The 22775-nt window shown below is 39.8% G+C and overlaps 1 protein-coding gene across 1 annotated transcript in view; it reads left to right on the forward strand.

The window, feature by feature from the left end:
- Positions 1-3445: 3445 nt before the first annotated feature.
- Positions 3446-22775, forward strand: part of usb1 (U6 snRNA biogenesis 1) — a 28994-nt gene continuing 9664 nt past the window's right edge. Inside the window, exons 1-6 of the mRNA XM_043707166.2 lie at positions 3446-3609; positions 6703-6854; positions 14965-15148; positions 17848-17901; positions 19619-19724; positions 22082-22162. Of these exons, the coding sequence (XP_043563101.2) occupies positions 3500-3609; positions 6703-6854; positions 14965-15148; positions 17848-17901; positions 19619-19724; positions 22082-22162 (687 nt within the window). The 5' untranslated portion in view covers positions 3446-3499. The remainder of the gene's footprint in view (positions 3610-6702; positions 6855-14964; positions 15149-17847; positions 17902-19618; positions 19725-22081; positions 22163-22775) is intronic.

The following is a 22775-nucleotide window of genomic DNA, read 5'->3' on the forward strand; positions in this document are numbered from 1 at the left end:
GTAGTAGTTGATAGTAAAGGTTCATCTTGGAGTGCAGTTACTAGCGGTGTTCCGCAAGGATCTGTTTTGGGACCATTGCTCTTTGTCATTTTTATAAATGACCTGGAGGAGGGGCTGGAAGGTTGGGTGAGCAAGTTTGCGGATGATACGAAAGTCAGTGGAGTTGTTGACAGTGAGGAAGGATGTGTCAGGTTACAGCAGGATATAGATAACCTGCAGAACTGGGCAGAAAGGTGGCAAATGGAGTTCAATGTAGGTAAGTGTGAGGTGATTCACTTTGGTAAGAGTAACAAAAAGATGGGGTACTGGGCTAATGGTCGGATACTTGGTAGTGTGGATGAGCAGGGGGATCTTGGTGTCCATGTACACAGATATCTGAAAGTTGCCACCCAGGTAAATAGTGCGGTGAAGAAGGCATATGGCGTACTGGCTTTTATTGGTAGAGGAATTGTGTTCCGTAGTCCTGAGGTCATGTTGCAGTTGTATAAGACTCTGGTGCGGCCCCATCTGGAGTATTGTGTGCAGTTTTGGTCGCCATACTATAGGAAGGATGTGGAGGCACTGGAACGGGTGCAGAGGAGGTTTACTAGGATGTTGCCTGGTATGGTAGGAAGATCGTATGAGGAAAGGCTGAGGCACTTGGGCTGTTTTCATTGGAGAAAAGAAGGTGTAGGGGTGACTTGATAGAGGTGTACAAGATGATTAGGGGTTTAGATAAGGTTGACCGTGAGAACCTTTTTCCACGTATGGAGTCAGCTATTACGAGGGGGCATAGCTTTAAATTAAGGGGTGGTAGGTATAGGACAGATGTTAGGGGTAGGTTCTTTACTCAGCGAGTCGTGAGTTCATGGAATGCCCTGCCAGTAGCAGTGGTGGACTCTCCCTCTTTATAGGCATTTAAATGGGCATTGGATAGCCATATGGAGGATAGTGGGCTAGTGTAAGTTAGGTGGACTTGGATCGGCGCAACATCGAGGGCCAAAGGGCCTATACTGCGCTGTATTTTTCTATGTTCTATGTTCTAGATGCTGGAAACCAGATTCTGGATTAGTGGTGCTGGAAGAGCACAGCAGTTCAGGCTGCCTGAACTGCTGTGCTCTTCCAGCACCACTAATCCAAAATTCATTTGTTGTAGTTTGCTTTGATTTCCAATGGATGTGAAAAGCGTCATTCAAATGCAAGACTTTTAGTTTGAAGGGTAGGGGCTTAGCCAAGTAGGACATTGGAATGGCAACGACCAGGGTTTCTGCAACAGATGAGCTGAGGCAGGAGAGGCGATGTTGGCGCAGAATCGGTTTTGGTAACAGAAAGGTTGTACAATTGGAAGCTCAGGATCAAACAAGATCCCAAAGTTGCGAGGGGTTAGATTCAGTCGCAGACAGTGGACAGGGAGAGTGGGAGCATGATGGATGAACAAAAATGATATCAAAGGTTAAAGTGAGTCAATGAAAGGACAAATGCATTAATATATAATATATATTCTGGAAAAGACCTAACAGATTAACATGAGAAATAGTTACGCATTCCATTTTCACATTATCCTGCACAGCACAGTTTTAAATTATTCGTCAGACTGTAAAGTACAAGTTGGGTATTAGATGTACTTTGGCACCCCCTAGTGACTAGCCGGATTGAGACTGCTTCAGTTCTCAGCCGCTGCCTCCAGAACGCTATGTTAATGGGGTCTACATGTTATTTGGGTAGCCAGCAGAACAGGACGTCAGGCTGGTGCTGTCTGTGCAGCTTGTGATTTCGAGTAAACTGTTCAGAAGTATCACTCATGCAATCTAGATAGCCAAATTGTGCCAGTCTGCAGCAGAGTCAAGACAAAGAGCAAAATCGTGCATATGTAAAACAAAAGTTGTCAATTTGCTTTTTGATTATGTTGGCACTAATCAGAGAGGTGCCAAAATGAATGTGTGTATTAATTCTTTGAGGACGGGGTGTTTAAAACATACAACTTGTTTTTAAAATTGCTTCTTTGTTTCCTGAAGTAGAATCTTGCCCCGTCTCTATTCTACAAAGGAATGAAGCACAGTTGTGCAGCAAATGGATTACAAAAGGGATCCTCATCTCATCTCCTGTCTACCCTGATGCTATTTGGGAACACATTTAAAAATTTGTATTCAGGTTTAAAACATTGATGTGTTACGAATTACAAAGAACTACAGCAGGATCTGGCAATAGTTCAAGGGGAAGTCCGTCCCTAGGCCACGAAGGAATTTTATTTTTATCTAATATTCCAGAATGCTTCAGCTGGTAACTCTCATTTCTATGTCAGAATGACACAATCCTAAAACAAACACAAAATACTGTGAATGTTGGAAATCTGAAACAAAAAAAACTCTGGAAAATATTTTAAGCAGGCAGTAAACTGTGGAGAGAAACAGAGCTAATATTTCAGGCTGATATGAAATGCTCCGATAATAGCTTGTCTCAACCTGAAAGTAAGGTTCACTCCACAGATGCTGTTGGAATTTTCCAGCAATTCTTTTCTTAGGACAAAAACCTTGCCAATCTCTTGAGCCCATGATCAAGATTGAAATTCCAATGTAGCACTGAGGGCATATGCATTGTCAGAAGTGTTACCCCGCAATAAGGATTAAACAGGTCCTGTCTGCTGATGGACGAAGAGCTAATGGCATTATTAAAGAAAGAAAGATATGCATGTGTGTATTTGCACCTTTCAAAATTGCTCTTGATCACCTCTGTCAAATCTCCTCTCACCATTCTCTTCTCTGAGGAGAACAGCCCCTGCAGCTGTTCTAATCTATTTACACAATTGAAGTTCCTCATTTCTGGAACTATCCTTGTAAATCTCACTGCTTTCTCTTTTATGCCTTCATATTCTTCCTCATTACCCATCAACCAGGCACAATACCCCTGTTGTGGGCAAACCAGTGTTTTAAACTCAATTATCGTAACTTCTTTGTTTTTAAAATCCATACACTGTTGATAAGGTCCAGAGTTCCAAGTACTTTATTAACTGCACTCTCAAGTTTGTCTATCACCTTCAATATTATTAGATTGCTGAGCTGGGGCTTCATAGCAAGACACAAATATGCAATTTTCTATAGATGTTGACTTTTCCACTATAAAACGAATAATAGTTACATTGTTTTGTGAAAATGCACAATTAGTTCCAGCAAAGAGGTGACATTTCAATCAGAGATTTAAAAAAAACCCTCCAATTCAATAATAAGGAAAGTCCTGTTGCAAATGTTAAAAAGGGGATGGAGGCCTATAACAAAATATATATTTAAAATCATTTGACTTCATGGCGAGAACAGACCACGGGCGAGGTGTGTGAGTAGCTGGGGTGAGGTTTGTGTTACTTTCGGGAGGTTCCTGGATGGGGGTGGGGTGGTCGTTGTTTGTGTGAGTTCCCGGAACCCTCCTCCCAGGCCCGCCGCCCAGGCCGGAACGTTCAGCGGGTGGCACCGGGGCCCAAGATGGCGGCGGCTGAAGGGGAGCGGTTGTGAGAGCGTTAAGCCCTGGGATGTTTTTGGTGAATTACAGCAGCAGCAGCGAGGAGGAAGAGGAGAAGGAGGGTCCGGGCGGAGAGGGATCCCGAGGCCAAGCAGAGGAAGGAGCTGCCGGCGGGGTTGAGTGAGTAACTGAGGCCGGAATTAGCTGAAGAAGGGTCAGTGTGCGCCGCCAGGAGATTCCCCCGAGCCAAAATAAATGTAACACATAAACAGAATTAATGTAATAACAGGCCATTCAGCCCAAACTGTCCTTGCTAGTGTAAATATTCCCACCTCCAACTTCATCACGTTCTCACAGCAACACCCCCAGATTGCCTGGTAAAGCTGTAACCGACCAAAACAAAAAGAAAGGAGGTGGTTTAGGTGGGTGTAGAAAGAATATTGGGGGGGGGGGGGGGAAGACCTCAAGTCAACTAAAACAGGAGCTCCCCGGATGGTGAAAGACCCACAAAGAATGGCAGAACCAGCAAAAAAAAATGGAAAGGCATTTATTTGAGTGAAAATGTGAGTGAGAATCAGTCTAAATATAGTACCTTCGGAAGTAAAATGAAAAGGGATTTAGTATAATGAAAAAAGTATGAAAAGACAATGGCAGTTAACATTAAAGAAAATGCAGAAGTTTTCCATCTGCACTTAAATAGGAAAAGGATGAGAGAGACACCGGTCAAAGTCAAGGTACCATGTGAGTGCTTAAGCGTGAAATGATGGCTGTTGCAATGTAAGACCATAACACCTAGGAGCAGGAATTAGGCCATTCAGTCCATCGAGTCTGCTCCACCATTCAATCATGGCTGATACGTTTCTCAATCCCATATTTCTGCTTTCTCCTTGTAACCTTTGATTTCCCCATGACATTCAAGAACCTATCTATCTCAGATTTAACTATGCTCCATGATCTTCCCTTTACTGTAAGGCTGTGCCTTTGGGTTCTAGTCTCTCCTACCAATGGAGGCATCTTCCCAACATCCATTCTGTCCAGGCCATTCAGTAGCCTATATGTTTTAACTAGATACCCCCTTATCCTTTTAAACTCCATTGCATATAGACCCAGAGTCCTTAAATGTTCCTCATATGTTAAGCTTTTCATTCCTGGGACCATTCTCGTGAACGTCCTCTGAAAACACTCCAGGGCCGTACATCCTTCCTGAGATATGGGGTCCCAAAACTGCTCACAATACTCCAAATGTGGTCTGACCAGAGCCTCATAGAGCCTCAGATGTACATCTCTGCTTTTATATTCAAGTCCTCTCAAAATAAATGCCATCATTGAATTTGTCTTCCTAACTACTGATGCAACCTGCAAGTTTATCTTGAGAGAATCCTGGACTAGAAATCCCACGTCTCTTTGCACTTCCGACTTCTGAATTTTCTCCCAATTTAGAAAATAGTCCATGCCTCTATTCTTCCTACTAAAGCGCATGACCTCATACTTTCCCATGTTGTACTCCATCTGCCACTACTTTGCCCACTCTCCTAACCTATCCAAATCCTTCAGCAGCCTCCCCGCCGCCTCAATGCTACCTGAACCTCTACCCATCTTTGTATCATCTGTAAACTTAACCAGAATGCCCTCTGTTCCTTCATCTAGATAGTTACTGTATAAACTGAAAAGTTGTGGTCCCAACACTGATCCTTGTAGAACACCACTTGCTGCCATCATGAGAGGGACCCTTTTATCCCCACTCTCTGCTTTCTGCCCGATAGCCAAGTTTCTATCCATGCTAGCACCTTGCCTCTAACACTACAGACCCTTGTCTTACTCGGCCTCCTGTGTGGCACCTTGTCAAAGACCTTCTTGAAATCCAGGTAGATAACATCCATTGGTTCTCCTTGGTCTAATCTGCTCATTACTTCCTCAAGAATTCTAGCAGATTTGTCAGGCATGACCTCCCCTTGATGAAACCATGCTGACTTGCCCTATTTTACCACACACTTCCAAGTATTTAGAAATCTCATCCTTCACAATGGATTCCAGGATCTTATCCATGACTGAGGTTAGGGTATAGTGAATGAAGAAGTGATTGAGATGTTGGATGGGCTGAAATTTTATAAAGACGATGTTTTCAAAAGGATGGCTGTACTTAACATTAGTAAGTCATTAGGACCAAAGGGATACTGAAGGAAGTAGGCTGGAAAATATGAAGATATGGTTATCCTTGAGAGGAAAGTGCCAGAATATTGAATAATTGCAAAAGCTACACCCTTGTTCAAACTGGACAAGCCAGTTTAGCTTCAGTGTTGGGTAGCAATCATCCAAGACTAAGTTAACAATGACTTGGACAAATAGGGCTAATGTAAGTAAAGCCATCATGGATTTGTTAGAGGCAAATCTTGTTGATCTACTTTGATTGAGCTTTTTGAGGCTGTGCCAGTGAGGGTTAATTCATCTGATACACTTATATATGGACTTACCAATGACATTTGATTATGTGTGACTTACCATGCTTGGCACCAAAGCTCAGAAGCCTTTCATTCTTTAACACTCAACCATGCAAATTTATCATGCTCCTTTTAAGCGTCCTTTATACCCCCCATGGCACTTCCATTTTCTATTTATAACTCAAAACACTGAGCAGAAGTGAATTAAGTTGATGCAAGTTTAAAGTAATTTCATTACTTCATAAAGTTTGATTTTGTGACGATCTGATTCATGTGTGTTAGTGAGGTTCAGATACTAAGTAATTTGTTGAATTGTGCCCTTTGTTCCAGTACCTCATTTAGGTTTTTATATTCCAAGTAATGTAAAATTCTTATTTTGTGTGTGTGGCGTTCTTTAATGTTCCTAGACTTCAGCAACATTAAATATGCCTGATTATTTTAGTTTGATGGCCTGCACCAAGTTGCAACCATTTTGTTTTTAAAAAATGCAGCTGTAAATCTCTGTATTTCTTGCTGCAAACTGGAGATGATGAGTTCAATGAAAGATGAAAGAGAGAAAAAAAAACAAATTGCAAGAATGAGAGGTAAACAAAAATGTGCAATTTAAAAAAAGGAAGAAGCATAAAGGCAAGCAACACATTTTTATTTGAAACCTCTATCTGGATTTTGCTTAACTCAGTGATGTACTGATTCCATTCATGGCGTCATCTTAGGTGCAAGGTATCTAGGTACAAATCTTAGGTAAAAAGTAGAAAAATAAAGGAATAAGTCTAAAGTTCAACATTAAATGCTGACGCTGAGTGTCGATGTTTTGTTTTTAACTGGTGATGCACAGAGTGAAATCCCAACACTTGCCAGTCCCAGAGAGTGTAATGGGGATGTTCAAGGAACTTGAAGAGGAGTTGGATGATAGTGTGAAGCATGATGGTCGCATACGCAGCTTTCCACACCAGCGAGGCAACTGGGCAACACTTGTGTACTTGGAATGTGAGTCATTGATCTTAGGGTTCAGCAAATTTCAATATGGAAATTAGAAAACTGTTGATGTAATTTATAGTGATGCCAGAACAAAGTCTGAAAGGAAAGAAGGAACTCTGAGTTACATATTGTATTGTTACACGTTCCAACATGCTTCACAGCAAACAAACTCTTATTATGGTTATGAAAATAAACCCCACAATCACTTTGAATAGAGAAGGATCCCAAATAAAGTAATTAAGTGAATCACCAGCGTCTTATTTCTTATTGCTGTTATTTATTGACAAAGAAATCTTGGCTGTGCCAAAAGAAGAATAAATGTTGCTACATCTTGTTATTGTTAGTGGACTGTGGATCTCTGTATATTGGATTTGTAGTGCAAATGATCTTCTGGTTATTTGTTATCAATTGTAAGGTAAATATGCTACATAATGAGGGTTCCATCATTGGGCAAGTGATACTGATGCACTCTGTTGTTTACCAATACTTACATGAAACAATGTGACAAAGAGCATCAATATTCAAATTTAAGAAGGCAACCAAGCAAGAGGTTTATTTAATTCTTTAGTCTCTTAATAACAGAGAACAGCAAAAATATATTTCTCATTGGCAAATTTGCACAATATGCATTGGAACACCCACTCCTTTATTGTGTAACATTTCTCACTGAAATGTTTGTGTTGTTCAAAACATCATGTAAAAATATGATTGGAGCTAAACTTTAATCATATCCCATTGTAATTATCTGAATGAAAAGATGACCATACCCTCTATTTCAAAACTGAACTAAACAGGAGCAGTTAAAGATTTCCCTTCCCCTCCAGTTGGTAATAGTTGTTCAGTGCTGCAGCATTGATTTCACTCTTTTTGTATCTTCAAGTCTTTTGCGACAAAACCATATCCTTTTATCAGTTTTATTGGCTACACTCTAATCATTTTGTTTTCCAATTAGACTGTTTGTGAGTTATCTTAATTTCATTGACACTTATTCTTAAATGCTACATATTAGTGTCCATTTTGTTGAAACCTTGGGCTGCTCGCTCATTAGAGAGAGACGCCTGGTGGTGAGTTTAACTTGAGGGTCACTATGCCTCTGCTTGAGAAAGCAGGACCTTCATGGTGACCTCAGCTGGTATGGGAATTGAACCTGCACTGTAGCTGTCACTCTATATTGCAATCCAGCTGAGCATTGACTTGAAACCGCTTAAAGATAATTTTGCTTCAATGTGCACTTTGTTGTCTCAGTTGTATATATTCCAACAAATGATAAAACAATTCAAATGTTATTGTGGCACCATTTTACAGGTCAATTTTAAATGTAACCACTAAAATTTCTCCTGAACACGCACTGGCTGGTCTCGTAACAGTTTCTACCTTACTGTTGTTAGAATATTGAATGGACTCACAAACTCTTAACATTTGCCTGTACCTGTGTTTTTGTTTTTGCTGCTGTTGACCTATTATTTACTTACCTATGCACTTAACTCTGTGATCTGCCTGTATTGCTGGCAAGACCACGCTTCGCACTGTGCCTCGGTACACATGACAATAAATTCAATTCAATTCAGTATAGAAAATCTACTCTTGTTAATAGATTAGATTGGATAGAGAGAGCTCCAGAAGTAATGTTGCAGATAATGATTATTGAATCACTGTCTCTGTATTAACTTCATATTCTTCATGTACTGAATAGGACTTTTGATGAAATATTACATTTTGATCAACCCCTAAAGATTTTAAGTTGTCCTGAAACTATTTTCCATTAAATAATGTAACTGAGCAATTAAGTAAAACTGATTTAAGGACAACAGAATAGGTAATATGTCAAGTCTGTTGTCCGTGGGAGCATCTGTATGCCATTGTGACCCAGACAGGAATGTCTGTTGTCAGTGTTTGATATTTGAGCAGCTTCAGCTCAGCGTTTATGACTTAAAGGCTGAAGTGCAAGTACACTTCAGGCAGGGGAAGGTGCCCTAGATTCTTTGCACCAGTGGGCAGTCACACTATTTTAAGGTAAGGTCTTTTGATTTGTTCTGTGATCAAGCAGATGGGTTAACTGAGAGTGAGACAGGTAAGGGAACCTCAGACGGCAGGAAGGTCAGCTTCTGCAATTGTCCAAAACATTGTTTTCAGCTGTATGGTTGAGAGCAGAGACGACATGGTGGTATAGCAAACTAAACGTGGCATCACGGTGCGGGAAGCCATGCAAGTGAGGAGGGGAGTCACAAGGAATGTATGGTAGCAAGGGATTTCGTTGGGGGGATTGGCAATGTTCTCTGCAGCAAAGAGCAAGAGACCCGCCGGCTGAGTTGACTGCCCATTGCCAAGGTTTAGGACATCTCCTCGGGGAGAGAGAGGAGCCTGCAGTGATTGGATGAAGATCCAGTTGTCTTAGTCCATGCAAGTGCCAGCAACACAAGTATGACCTATAATGTTGAACTATTTACTACTTTTTACCTTTTTTAATTTTTTTTTGTTTCCTAAGAATTTGATCTTCAGTATCTGTAGCTAGGTATCTTAGATGATGCTGTTATGTGGCCACTGTAAACTTTTCACTGTATTCATTTGAGTACATTTGACAATAAAGCTAATTCATTCACTCAATCATTCAAGTAGAAATATGAAGGAAGTTCTGCAAAGAGAGCATGTGGAGCTAGGTATTAAATTAAAAGGTAGAACCTCAAAGGTTATAATCTCTGGGTTTTTTTCCTCCTCAACCTCTCCCTTGCCTGAAGCATGGTCACTCTCGGGTTAAACCACCACCAGTCATCTCTCTCTTATGAGCCCTATGATCCAGTAGGACTGTGATGAAATTAGCTGTTTTGCCTGAGCTGCATCTAACTTGGTATAGGGTGCTTAAAATCAGAGAGACGAATGTGTGACTGAAAGACTGTTATGGGAGAAATGAGCTCTGGGTTGTGGGGCCATGGCCAAGTATCAGGGAAAGTGGAACTTGTACAATTGGGATGGTCTACAATTGAACCTCTGCTGGAGTCAGTGTTCTTGCTAACCACATAATCAGGGAAGCAGGAGCTCTTAAGTATCAAACAAATATGGAAAGATGTTGTATTACAAAGAGTGGAAACAACGTTAGAGACAAAATTGTTAATGGTAAATGGGGTTAGACAATGACAGAAGAACACAGTAAAAATTAAGTAATACATGAACAGTCAAGACTGAATGTTATAAAGATGATAAAAGGAAACAAAGTCTTTGTATGTGAATGTATGTAGCATTCATAACAAAGTAAATGAATTGATATTACTTACTGGAATAAATATATATGGTAGCCATTATGGAAACATTGCTTCAAGGTGACAGGTTGAGTTCTCCATGTAAGACATTCAGAGGGAATAGAAAGGTAAGTAAAGCTGAAGGGGTTGCACTGTTGATCAAGGATGATATTTCGGCAATGGTTGAAGATGGCTTTGATTCAGTTGATCAAGATGTAGAATCTGTTTGGATGGAAATGAGTAACAGTATGGGAAAGAAGTCACTATTGGGAATGGTTTGCATTGGTGCTTAACAGTCAACACAACGTAGCACAGAGTACACAAGAAGAAATATTGGGTCCTTGTGATAAAGAGATGTTGATAATCATGGGTGGTTTGAATCCTTGCAAACTGGAAAACTAAGGTTGGCAGCGATCATAATATGATTGAACTTGGCATCTAGTTTGAAAGGGAGATTTGATTGGTTTTAAGACTGGTATTTTAAAGTTAAATAAGTGCAACTATGTGAACATGAAAGCTGTTACCAGGCTAAGGGATAAATCAGTAGAAATGCAGTGGCAAATTTTTAAGGGGATATTTCAGATACACAATATATATATTTTACAGTAGAAAGAAAAGTTCTAAAAGGAGGACTCGCTATCTACACGAACTAAAGAAGTTAGGGAAAGCAACAAACTTCAAGGAAAAAGCATATAACTGTACAAAATGGAGAGGTAGCTCAAATGATTGGTCAGATATTTAAAAACATAGAAAATGACTGAAGGGTTAATCAGGTAGAAGAAATCAATATGAGAGGAATCTAGTTGGAATTGTAAGAACAAATAACAAGAGCTTCTACAAATATTGAAAAAGGAAAGTAAGAAGTAAAGTGAATGTTTTCCGGAGAGTGAGAGTGGAAAGTTATTAGATAATAACAAAATGCTGTCTGAAATCGATGAATATTTCACTTCTGTCTTCACGGTAGAGGATACCAGAAACCTTCCAGCACTAACTATGTCAGAAGGTGGAAAGGAAAAGGGATGTGGTGAAATTTTAGTTATTTGGGAAGCAGTATGGAGCAAACTGATTAAGAGGAAAGTGATGGCAGAGAGCTAATGTCACTAATACTCCAGAATCCCTTGAGGTGATGAAATGGATTTGAATTGCACCATGTCAAATGATGAAATTTGGTTCTAGTGAAAATCTGGAATGAAAAGTTGGCCTAACAGCAACCTTAACCACCATTGATTATTGTAAAAGCTCCTCTGGTTCACTGATGTCCTTTAAGAAAGGACATCTGTCATTCTTACCTGGCCTAGTTTACTTGTGATTTTTAAAGTCACACCGTTAATCTCCACCTGAGCAATTAAGGACGGACAAGAAGTAACTGTTTTGCCAGTGGTGGCCGTGTTCCATGAATTAACTTTAGAAAAAAAGGCCTGTGGGCTGACAAGTCTCCGGACCCAGATGGACTTCATCCAAAAATCTTAAAGGAGGTAGCTAATGAAGTTGTAGATACTTATGTTAATTTTTCAAAATTTGCTAGGTTCAGGAAAGGTTCCATAAAATTGGAAGTTTGCACATGTTACCCTCTAGTCAAGAAGGGAGGGAAACAGGAACTATGGGAAAGGTAGCTTGACATCTGTCATGGTGAACTATTAAAGTCTTTATAGTTGCATTCTTAGAAAAACTCATGTTTAACCAAGTTATTAGAATTCTTTGACGACGTGGCATGTGCTGTGGGTAAAAGGGAGTCTACAGATGTATTTTACTTAGGTTTCCAAGTGGCATTTCATAAGGTGCCACATCAAGTAGTGACTAACATGGAGTAGTGACTAACATAATACCATAGATGGAAGACTAACTGGCTGGCAGAAGGTAGAGCTTGCATAAGTGGGCATTTGTCTTATTGGGAGCATGTGACAAGTGAAGGTCCACAGGTGTCTCTTCTGGGGCCTCAACCTGTTATGGTTTAACCATGCATCATCCTCTAAGGCAGCAGAATTCACGGGGCAGCACTGAATTATTTGCCAAGATTATGTGCAAAGCTATGACCTCCCGACTCCGGTGAGTGTGTTCCCTTTGAGCCCATGGAGAATGGAACCCAGACTCCTATGAGAGACAGAGGCTTTGATCCAAAGAGTTGATAAAACTCAGAAGCTTGTGTCAAGGCTAGGCTAATTCTTGATTTTTTGACAGGCGGTTCAGTTGGTAGATCTGAGGACCGATTTTCAGTTGGTGTCAAGAGTCACGGTATGGAAGGCAACAAATGAAAATATAGCAGCAAGCATAAAACTGCAGGTTTTTGATAGCTCCATTTGTAGACATTTTTCGTTTTGTTTTAAGTATAAGTTAAACATTTGGGGTGAAAATCTAAACTATAAAGTATGGTTGTAAATTTACCAAAACTGTCCTATACCTGAGTTTATAACATTGTGGCACACCCAGGAATGTTGTGAATTTGATTTGATGTTAGACTTTCTGTCTGGGTGACAGATAAAGACAGAAACGGTACGTGTTGTACAATACTTGGGAGGCTTCACTGATTGTTTATTGGGACAGGATCAGCTTTTGGTTTTAGCAGGACATTTTCTTTACCACTTCAAATTGATGCTGTATATGATTTTAGCCACTGATTGGGGCTGTAACAAACATGCTAAAATAACTTGTTGCTGCATCTTCAAAGCTAAAGGGGAAGAAAGAAATTTTTCAGCAAAGAAAGCAGTCTCTTTTTCAAAATGTTCACCATTGCTAAGGCCCTTAAGGAATGTGCTTCCTCTTGGGCAGCTTGCATGATCTCAGTTATAGAAAACCCTTCTCTTTTCTTCACTTGTGGTATCTGAGCATTGATGCCTGGGTTAGGGTTATTGCCTGTTCATAGTTGCCCTCGAGAACGTGGTGGTGAGCTGCCTTCTTGAACGGCCGCAGTCCATACGCTGTAGGGAGACTCATGATGCTTCCATGGGAAACTGGGCTGAATTTTCCCAACCTCTGAGAAACATTGGCTGTAGTAACAGAGTGGGAAAACACAACAAGAATGAAATGTGAGATTCTCAATGTTGAGAAGAAGTATGTTTTCTGTTTGAAGTCTCAGTGACTAGATGAGAATCTCATCGAGTGGTGAGGAGCTTTTTGCATGATTTAACAACTCACTATTACTAATCTTGCCTCACTTTATATGTAGGTTGCTATTTCCCACATACCAAAACTAAAATAGATGGCACAAAATCCCAGACTTGAAAGTAACCTAATGGTTACAGCTTGCTATCAACTTTTCCTGCTATCCATTTTGACCTGCTTTCCCAACATCTTAGAGTGCACTCTATGGACAGGAACTGCCTGCACCTTCCATCCATGGAAGCACCAGCCTTACCACATCGTAGCACATCTTAACTCACTGATCATCCAGTTTACCAGCACAGTTTTGCACAATGAATGTTGTTGCAGCATTTATGTGTGTTCTTTTGGAATATGGACTCCAGAATAACCCAGGTATATGCCTCAGACCAAACTGACAAGGTTGGAAATAGTATGCAGTGGGCTTTAAATGTAAAATGACACAAAAAACAGAGCCATGGAACCGGTGTGCAGACTTAAATGAGCAGGGTAAAATTGAATGAGAAAGGTCACTACTGCTCACAGATGGAAACCTCCGCGAAACTACCAAAAAATGAACATTTCATCAAATGTTTGGAAAATCCAGCCCTCAGTTTGAGGTCAACTCTGTGGTGATCCATATTATAATTTGTTTCACAACTGCCTGGAGACAATAAGAAAATTTACTTGAAGGTTTTCATTCACAGCGATCAAGCTGGAGGTTTAAATAATTTGAAGAAATCTTTGGTAGACAATTATTTTTGAGCCAAAACCAGAACCCCTAGACTTTCCCTCCCCTGCATCAAATGGATGAAATATTGTACTCTTCAGTTCACCCTGATCAGCAATGTGCTGAATATGTTTTCAATCTCACATAATTTCTGAGCAATACCTTCAAAGATTTTTGTAAGAGTGTTATGTATTTGCTGTGACTGATTATGACATTTGATTGTTTTCAACAAGGGAAAAATATCTTAGCTTCATGAATTGAAACTGCTATGTGTGTGTATATTTTGGAGTTGGTGCAGTAATGTAGTAACATTGAGTAAGGAAGCTGATATCAGTATACTAACAATTATACTGTGACTTCATCTATCTGTAAAAGATAAATCAGCGTTCAAACTGTCCTGGTTGATGTATGACTCTGAATAATTTTCCTATTGTTATAGTCGCAATTGAGATTGGTAGTTTTTTGAAAAAAAGAGATATGTTTGCTATGACTAGATTTAGTGTTTTAAGTCTTCTACCATAATCGGGAAACTAAAATCAGTATCAAGTGATGACTACTTGACAGGCAACTAATATTTCTTACTACAACTGAAATCCCAGGTCATTTTTCTGAGATTCTCACAAGTGTGTGTTTGAAGTCCCTAAATATCCTCTGGTTTTAATAGGGTCTTCCTGTCCCTTTTAGGATGTATCTTCGACTGTCCTTTGATACAAAGTCAATCCTTATTCAGTGTTGTGAAAATAACTAAATGGGTTTCCAGTAACAAGGCAACTCTTTGACATTTAACTTTCCTAAGCTCTGTTTCTTTTAACAGGGGAATGTGTCCTCACTTTGCTTGGAAGTTAACCTGGCAACGTAGGGCAGAAGGCAATCATTTCAATACTGATGGGCATTTCTGCTTTAGTTACCCTTTACTTTAAGAACAGGACCAGTTGCCTGTGAACAGTTTTGATTTCACTGTTTTAAAATAACTTGTAATTAAATGAACGTGTGATAAACTATTCCAGAACCACCTTTGCAACCAAGAAATTGGTGCTTTCATATTTTCTCAAGGAAATAAGACCCTGCTTTTAAATTCCAGACTACCCCGAAGAGGAGTTTATCGAACTTATTGATGTGCTGCTGACTTACTTGCAGACATTCGGGCTGCCAATGGTTCGCCTCCGAGAGTTTCATATCAGTCTGTCACAGACTGTTGTGCTGCGTTATCATTGGATAAACATCTTCGTGGAGTCATTAAAGGAAAAGCTGAGCTCCTTTGACAGGTGGGTTTAAGTTTACTTTACTATTGGTGCAAAAACGTAGCTGTCTGTGGCAATGACTGAAGTAGATCTTTCTTTAGTCGTCATGACTGATCAGTACTTTAAACATGTTTTTGTTAATGTTTGTGTTATTTTTAGTCCCATTTCGGTATCTAGGATGATTTCTATAGTTCTTTTATACATAGTCTAGTGGTTAGGGTCTGTTGTTCCTATCACTGCAACCCAGTTTCAGTTTATGGACAGGGAATTATTTTACAAAACTGTATGGAACTTGGAAAGATAGTAAACAGTTTGTGCTTTTCGTTTCTGTGCAAAGTTGCAGAGTAACCAATCGCCTTGTCAGTGGCTAGCTGGAGTTCTGTAAACATTTCCCTTCCAGTTTAGTCAGCAGACACCCCTTGACAATGTGAATCATTATTTGGACTGAACCACACTGCAGTCTGGATGGTCGTGACCACTGTACTGACATTGGCTGCACGGAAGCATCTGGAAATGGTTTGAAAGGGTCCACCATGGGAGATCAAAGCTGGATGGGCAAGCAGTGGGGTCGACTAGGAGGAAGTGGTTTCTGCTGGATGTTTCTCCTGCTATATGTCCTCAGCTATTACTCCTCAGTCTGGTAGGACCATATAGGGTAGGGTGAGGAAAAATGTACTGCTGGTGGGTTAAGGAGGTCATTGAATAAAAACAGACCATCTCCAATAGCTTGCCTGTTGCACTAACCCTCCAGGTATTGGTGGCAGGGCCAGCAATGGTACTTGGTATTCGGAATATCTGTGACAGTGCGCAATGTTGAGTTGTACATCACTAAGTTTGAACCGGGTACGTTAGTACCATACTGGAGTGCCGTATATTGCAGTTTAGTACGTGATAGTCCGTCGGGTTTAGGCATGTGACCTCCATGAGGTACCAGCCTACTTACTGAGGAGGTATAGTTTTTTCTGGAATATTAATGAGGTGCTACCCATTCATGAGAGTGCTAACAAATGCACTACCCAGCTAGCCGCAGTGCAGATCATTCTTTAGTCTCAGGTCATCAATATGCAGGATAGTTCAGGAGGAATAACAAAGTGGTGAAATGGACAACCATGGAAATTTAACACCGAAGTATGAAGTAATTAATTTTGATGAAAAGAATGAGGAGACACTAAATGGTACAGGAGGAGGAAGAGCAGAAGCAGATCAATGTCGGTTTATGTGCACAAATCTGCACAGAAGTTGTTCCTGCTTGTAAAAGGAAAAAGAACGAGAAGGCATAGATTTGAAGTGATGTGAGAAAAGACTTCTTCGTGGAACGAGTAGTTAAAGCATGGAATGCACTGCCTGGATTATACGGTGGAGGTAATTTCAATTGAGGCATTCAAGAGGGTATTGGATGATAATTTAGATAAAAATAATGTGTGGGGAGATGGAGAAAAGGTTGAAGATTGGTAACTGAATTTGTGCAAGCACGATTGGCCTGAATGCCTCCTTCTGCACTGGAACAATTCCGCAATTCAGTGATCTTTTGAAGGTGACGGAACAAGTTGAGAGAGCTTTTCTAAAATAAAACCAGAATCCATGGCTTTATAAATAGAGGCTTAGCATACTAAAGTAAAAAAGTTATCCGTGTGACGTTAGAATGTGGGATTGCTATGGCAATGCAGAGCTGAAGCAAATAGCATAAATACATTCAAGAAAAAACTAGATAAATGCAAGGGAGAAAGCAATATGAGAATATGTTGAAAGAGTAAGGGAAAGGTGTTTGAGAGCTGGCTCTCATGGAGCCCAAACATCAATATGGTCTTGTTGAGCCATGTAGCCTGGTTCTGCTCTGTAAATATTATGCAGGTTATGTTCATTCATTAATAAGTACTGATTCGGCCTCAGTGGTCGATTATGTGTATTTCAGGCAACCTCAATTCGAACAGGTATAGAAGATATTTACAAGAATGGTAACAGGCATGGGGACTTCAGTTACATGGAAAAAGTAGAAGAATTAGCCGAGAGGAGATTTGGCCAATCTGTTTGAAATAATTAAGGGTTTTGAAGAGTAAATAAGGAGCAGCTGTTTCCAGTTTCGGAAGAATCGGGAACCAGTTGGCACAATGGTCTCTTGTGGCACAGTGGTGTTGTCCCTACCTGTGAGCCAGGAGGCCCAGATTCAAGTCTCCCCTGCTCCAGAGCTGTGTAATAACATGGGCAGAGAGTTAAAGTAGTTGGCAAAAATACTAGCGGTGATATGAGGAAAATAAGTTTGATGCAAATTCGCTATGATCTGGATGAGAGTGATGGGAGCAGGTTCAATAATAACTTTCAAAAGAAAACTGGCTAACTGCGAGAAAGGATGACCTGCCAAGCTGTAGAGAAAGGGCAAAGGAAATGGACTAATTAATAGCTGTACTCAAGGTCTGGCACAGACATGATGGATTGAATACAGTCTCCAATGCTGCCCAGTTCTATGAAGTTTTTGTGTTTACCCTTTCTTCATCTTTTCCTTTGTAACTGCAGTAAAGCTGATCTCTCTATGGCTACATATTGTTGCAGCAATGTATGAATCAGTTGAACAAAAGTGCCCAAATTGGCAACCATTGCAAGAACTTGCGGTTTAAAAGTCTTCTTCAAGACATCATGCCCTAGCACTTCATGGCTAATTAAGTACTCTTATTGTGTAGCTATTGTTGTAATTTAGCTTGTTAACAATATTGCAATTTTTGCTCTAGGTTCTACTGCGTTTCAGATAAAGTGAAGATCTACATTAATCAAGAAAAGACCAGGTACAGTTTCCCATAACCACTCTGGTTTTGACTACACCACGCACAAGCAGTGTTCGCAGGAGTGCTTTTAAAATTGTGTAAATCCACAACATTTCTTTGAGATTTGTTTAAAAAAATCTAAATTCCTTCCTGGTGATTACACAAGATATTTTGGGCTCTTATGTTCTGAAGAGATGACCTTCTGATAAAATATTATTTATGAAAGATATAGAATTCTAGAATTGTGTGGTAGCCCATTAACTTAATTTATGGAATACTTATGATACTAGCCATTTTCCTCTGAAAACAATTGTTTTCATTATCAGGCTACTTACATAGCACCTTTAATAAATATTAACATAAAATCATGAAGGACTGACTGTGACCTATTATGAGAAACAGGGTCTTTTGTTGTGTGATCATAATTTATATACAGTACATATAATTTCTCCCACACTTGTTCATCACCTTATTTTTCTGAAACAGGTAGTTCTTACTCCTGATAGTTCTCAGTTTGAAAATATTTCTGGTTTTTAAACTGTAAATTGGTGAAAATCATCTTTAGTACTAAATAGTTTGCATTAAGCCATTAATTTAACTTGGTGCCCTGTAATGTATAGACCGTAGAACAGTACAGCACCCAGGAATGCGCCTTTTGGCCCGTATGTTGTGTCGAACATGACGCCAAATTAAGCTATTCCCTTCTGCCTGCTTTAGTCCATGTTCCTCAATTCCTTGCATATTCATATAAGAGCTACTTGTTCGGGATGTTCTCAATAACTAGCCCTCTTGGTGATCATGCTCCTTTTTCAGCATTCCAAAGTGAAGTAGTCAGGTTTTGTGGTTAAGATATTTAATTGAATCAACTGTGAATTTTGCTTGTGAGCCATGTGTGTACCTAAGTGAAGAATGACATCATTCTGTGTCATTCAAAATTAATCAGACATCCTATGAAACAGAAGACCAAGTCTGCAGTCACTTAGTGATTCTGGAAGATTATCAGCTTGTAATTATTCTAGCTAACTGATTTTACTGAAATAGGGCTTTCACCACTCTCTTCCAAGTTCCTAGTGCAAGAATTCTTTTTATTTCAATGGTACATGAGATTACAAGAGGTACGTTCAGTTTAAACTTGCAGTTCTTAAGAATCGTGTTTGATTTGAGACTTTGACTCTGTTTTTCTCTCTGCAAATGCAGCTAGACCTGCTGACTATTTTGTTTTTAGTTCCAGTTAAACTAGGTTAATCTGAGATTTGTCTGCAAGACTGTGAAGTCTACTGCAAGGATCTGAGAGTTTTGATCTCTTTATGATCACATCTATTAAGGGACAGTAAAGGTTTTCATCTTGGTCCTGCAAAAGGCTCCACCAATATTGTTTGTTTCATCAAGCTACAGAGATCACGGGCGGCACGGTGGCACAGTGGTTAGCATTGCTGCCTCACAGCGCCAGAGACCCGGGTTCAATTCCCGCCTCAGGCGACTGACTGACTGTGTGGAGTTTGCACGTTCTCCCCGTGTCTGCGTGGGTTTCCTCCGGGTGCTCCGGTTTCCTCCCACAGTCCAAAGATGTGCAGGTCAGGTGAATTGGCCATACTAAATTGCCCGTAGTGTTAGGTAAGGGGTAAATGTAGGGGTATGGGTGGGTTTCGCTTCGGCGGGTCGGTGTGGACTTGTTGGGCCGAAAGGCCTGTTTCCACACTGTAATCTAATCTAATCTAATCTCTTCTTTCCTATACAGGACTTTCCTTGGCCTAGAGGTTTCAGCTGGCAACAACTACTTAGAAGAAATGGTCACTGAGGTGGATAAATGTATGAAGGAGTTTGATCTGAAAGCTTATCATAAGGTTTGATCACTATAATCCATGCTGCATCTTGGAATACATCACTAATGAGCTCTTATACAGCTTGCTAATTGCTTTCGAATATTCCTGGCATTTTGGAGCCATATGCTCAACTGTTTGTCCAAGTTTAACCAGCAAGAATTCAGGGAGCTGATGGCCTCCTTCTATGCCATAATGACAACTTTATTCTACTGTATTGTGTAATAAAATAGTGTTTTACATTAGATAAGTGTGTCATCACATGCTGAATCTTGGTGTGAATCAAGTACCAATATAAATTCGAGATTCAATGTGCAGCTCTTAGTTCCACAATATCGAGAGGGCTAGATGATGCAAAAGGTAGCAGTGTCTTTCACGTCTGAAATCTAAATTCACAAGATTCTGTGATGCTTACCGATGAGCAGTGTCATACAGCCTAACCTCTTTTGTCCATAATGAAAGATCCTTTGATTTCCCCATTGTAGCACCTAATTGTTTGTTAAATCATTCAAAGGTTTTTGTCTGCATTTTGCTATATGGAAGAAAGCCACAAGAAATTTGCATTTATTACATAGGAAAATATCCTGAGCTACTCTCAGAAATGTAACTGGCCCATAAAAATGACTGAGCTAAAGAAGACAGTAATAGGTTTGATAAGAGGTCAGTTTTAAAGAAGATCTTAATGGATAGAAGAAATATATTTCATATGTTCACTCAATAAGATCAACAGTTGCCTTTTCAGGCTGAACAGTCCGTTTCTTTGTGTTTTTACTTATAATTGAGATTTTTTCCATGGGGAAAGTGAGGACTGCAGATGCTGGAGATCAGAGCTTAAAAATGTGTTGCTGGAAAAGCGCAGCAGGTCAGGCAGCATCAAAGGAACAGGAGAATCGATGTTTTGGGCATAAGCCCTTCTTCAGGAATGAGGCGGGTCTGCCAAGCAGGCTAAGATACTTTTCCATGGGATCAGCCTTGTGATTCTCTTCTACATCATCCTGCAGTTTTTGATGTCTTCACTGTGCTTGGCAGCTAGAACTGTCATGATACCTGAGTTGTCAGGTGACCTGGACACTCCACATTTAGATCACAAACTTTTGTTTTAACAATGTATTTAATTTTGTTGATCTTGAGATCCTGGCTGATGGGATGACTATTGTAATAGCTACCCCTCTATAGATTAAGCTAATATAAGTTCAGTTATTTGCTACGGATTGATACTTCCTGAGGCATAAGGTAGAAAATTCACACTGATGCAGTAGCTAATGTTTCTTCTATGTTGGACTTCAGTCACATTTGAACAGTGTGGAAAACTGTACGGTCTATCTGACATTAAAAGCACCTGACAATATGGAGTCATAGTCATAGAGCCATAGAGGTTTATAGTATGGAAATAGGCCCTTGGGCCCAACTTGTCCACGTTACCTAGTTTCCACAATTAAACAAGTACCATTTGCCTATTTTTAGTCCATATCGATCCTATCCATGTACATGCCCAAATATTTCTTAAATGACAGCTCCACCCCCACCTCTGGCAATCTGTTTCAGACACTCACCACCCTCTACGAAAAAAAAGCCTCTCTGGACTCTTTTACATCTCTCCCATCTTACCTTAAACCTATGTCCTGTAGTTTTAGACTCTCCTACCATGGGGAAAAGTTGTTGACTATCTATCTTATCTATGCCTCTCATGATTTTATAGACCTCTATAAGTTCGCCCCTCAGTCTCCTCTAGCAGAAAAGTTCCAGCCTCTACTTATAACTCAAACCTTCCAGTCCAGGTAGCATCCCAGTAAATCTTTTCTGCACTCTTTCTAATTTAATGATATTCTTTCTACATCTGTGATGCCTGATGCTCATAGTGGTAAATGGTTTTTCATAATGCTGATACTGCCATTTTTAAATGCACAAAATATTCACTAAGGATATAAAAAGAAAAGTTGTTAGTTGACAATGCATTGTGTGACACTGTTTTCTTTAAGTCTCCTTAATGGAGAATGTTGTGCCTTTTATTCAGGCTTGGTTATGCAGTAACCCCATCTGAATTATTCTGAGTGTCAAATTCTCAGCATGTGGTAATTTTTAATTTTGAAAGAATGATGGTTGTTACAAATAGTTATGCAGGTTCACACTGCTTCAGTAAAGAGCGTGACAGATCTCATACAGAAGAATCACAATCTAATTGAATAATGGAACAGGCTTGATAGTGTAAGAATTATCTTTTAGAATGCATCAATGCAAAACATGAAGTCTTGCGCATCTCAAAAACATTTGAATTCAGACTTTGTAAAATGTAAAGAAAATTCTGCTTTTAAAATGTCCATGTGGTATTGATGTGCACCCTCTTTCATTTTGTAAAATAAATATCTCTTGAATTTTGACAGAAACCTTCCTATCACATCAGTGTGGCCTGGTGCTTAGGGGATGTCACTACTGAACTTGAAAAACACAATCAGGAGCTGCAGGTAAGTACTATAGTTCTAGAATATGAAACCATATCAGATGTCAAAATTAAATCTTAGCAAAGTGATTTTAAGCCACCATTGGAAAACAGCCCACAGTTTCAAATTACGATAATAGAACTAATGCTTTGTTTTCATTGAATTCATAGCTTTAACACTTATTTTTAAAGCTGTCATTTCTATCTGGATGTGATTCGATCTTGTCAAATAATGAAACAACATTGTAGTGTGCACCAGGTACACTTTCTGCAGTAAAAGCAGGAAAATTGGGTGGAAAGTGAGAATTTGCCTCTGATCTGTCCATTTAAATTAACAACCAAGATATCAGCCAACCTTAGGAGCACAGCATCCAACCCCACGTGATTTCTGTGTACTTGCTGGGTCCAGTCATTTTGCTAGCCTTGGGAATAGAATTAGACAAATCCAATAAAAATTTATGTTGGCTCAATGTTGAGGGACATCTGGCATAGCCATGAGGTGGGCGATTGATTGATTCAGATTGTCACTGTCTATATCTATTACCTATGTCATTTTCGTGTGATTCTTTGAAGTCATTCTAAATTTGCACCACGAGAACATGGGATGTGCTGTTATTCTTGTGTGATTTTGAGGAAAT

Source organism: Chiloscyllium plagiosum, unplaced genomic scaffold (genome assembly GCF_037043375.1).
Source record: "Chiloscyllium plagiosum isolate Xiang-an unplaced genomic scaffold, Cpla_swu_hap1 HiC_scaffold_17, whole genome shotgun sequence".
Classification (NCBI taxonomy): domain Eukaryota; kingdom Metazoa; phylum Chordata; class Chondrichthyes; order Orectolobiformes; family Hemiscylliidae; genus Chiloscyllium; species Chiloscyllium plagiosum.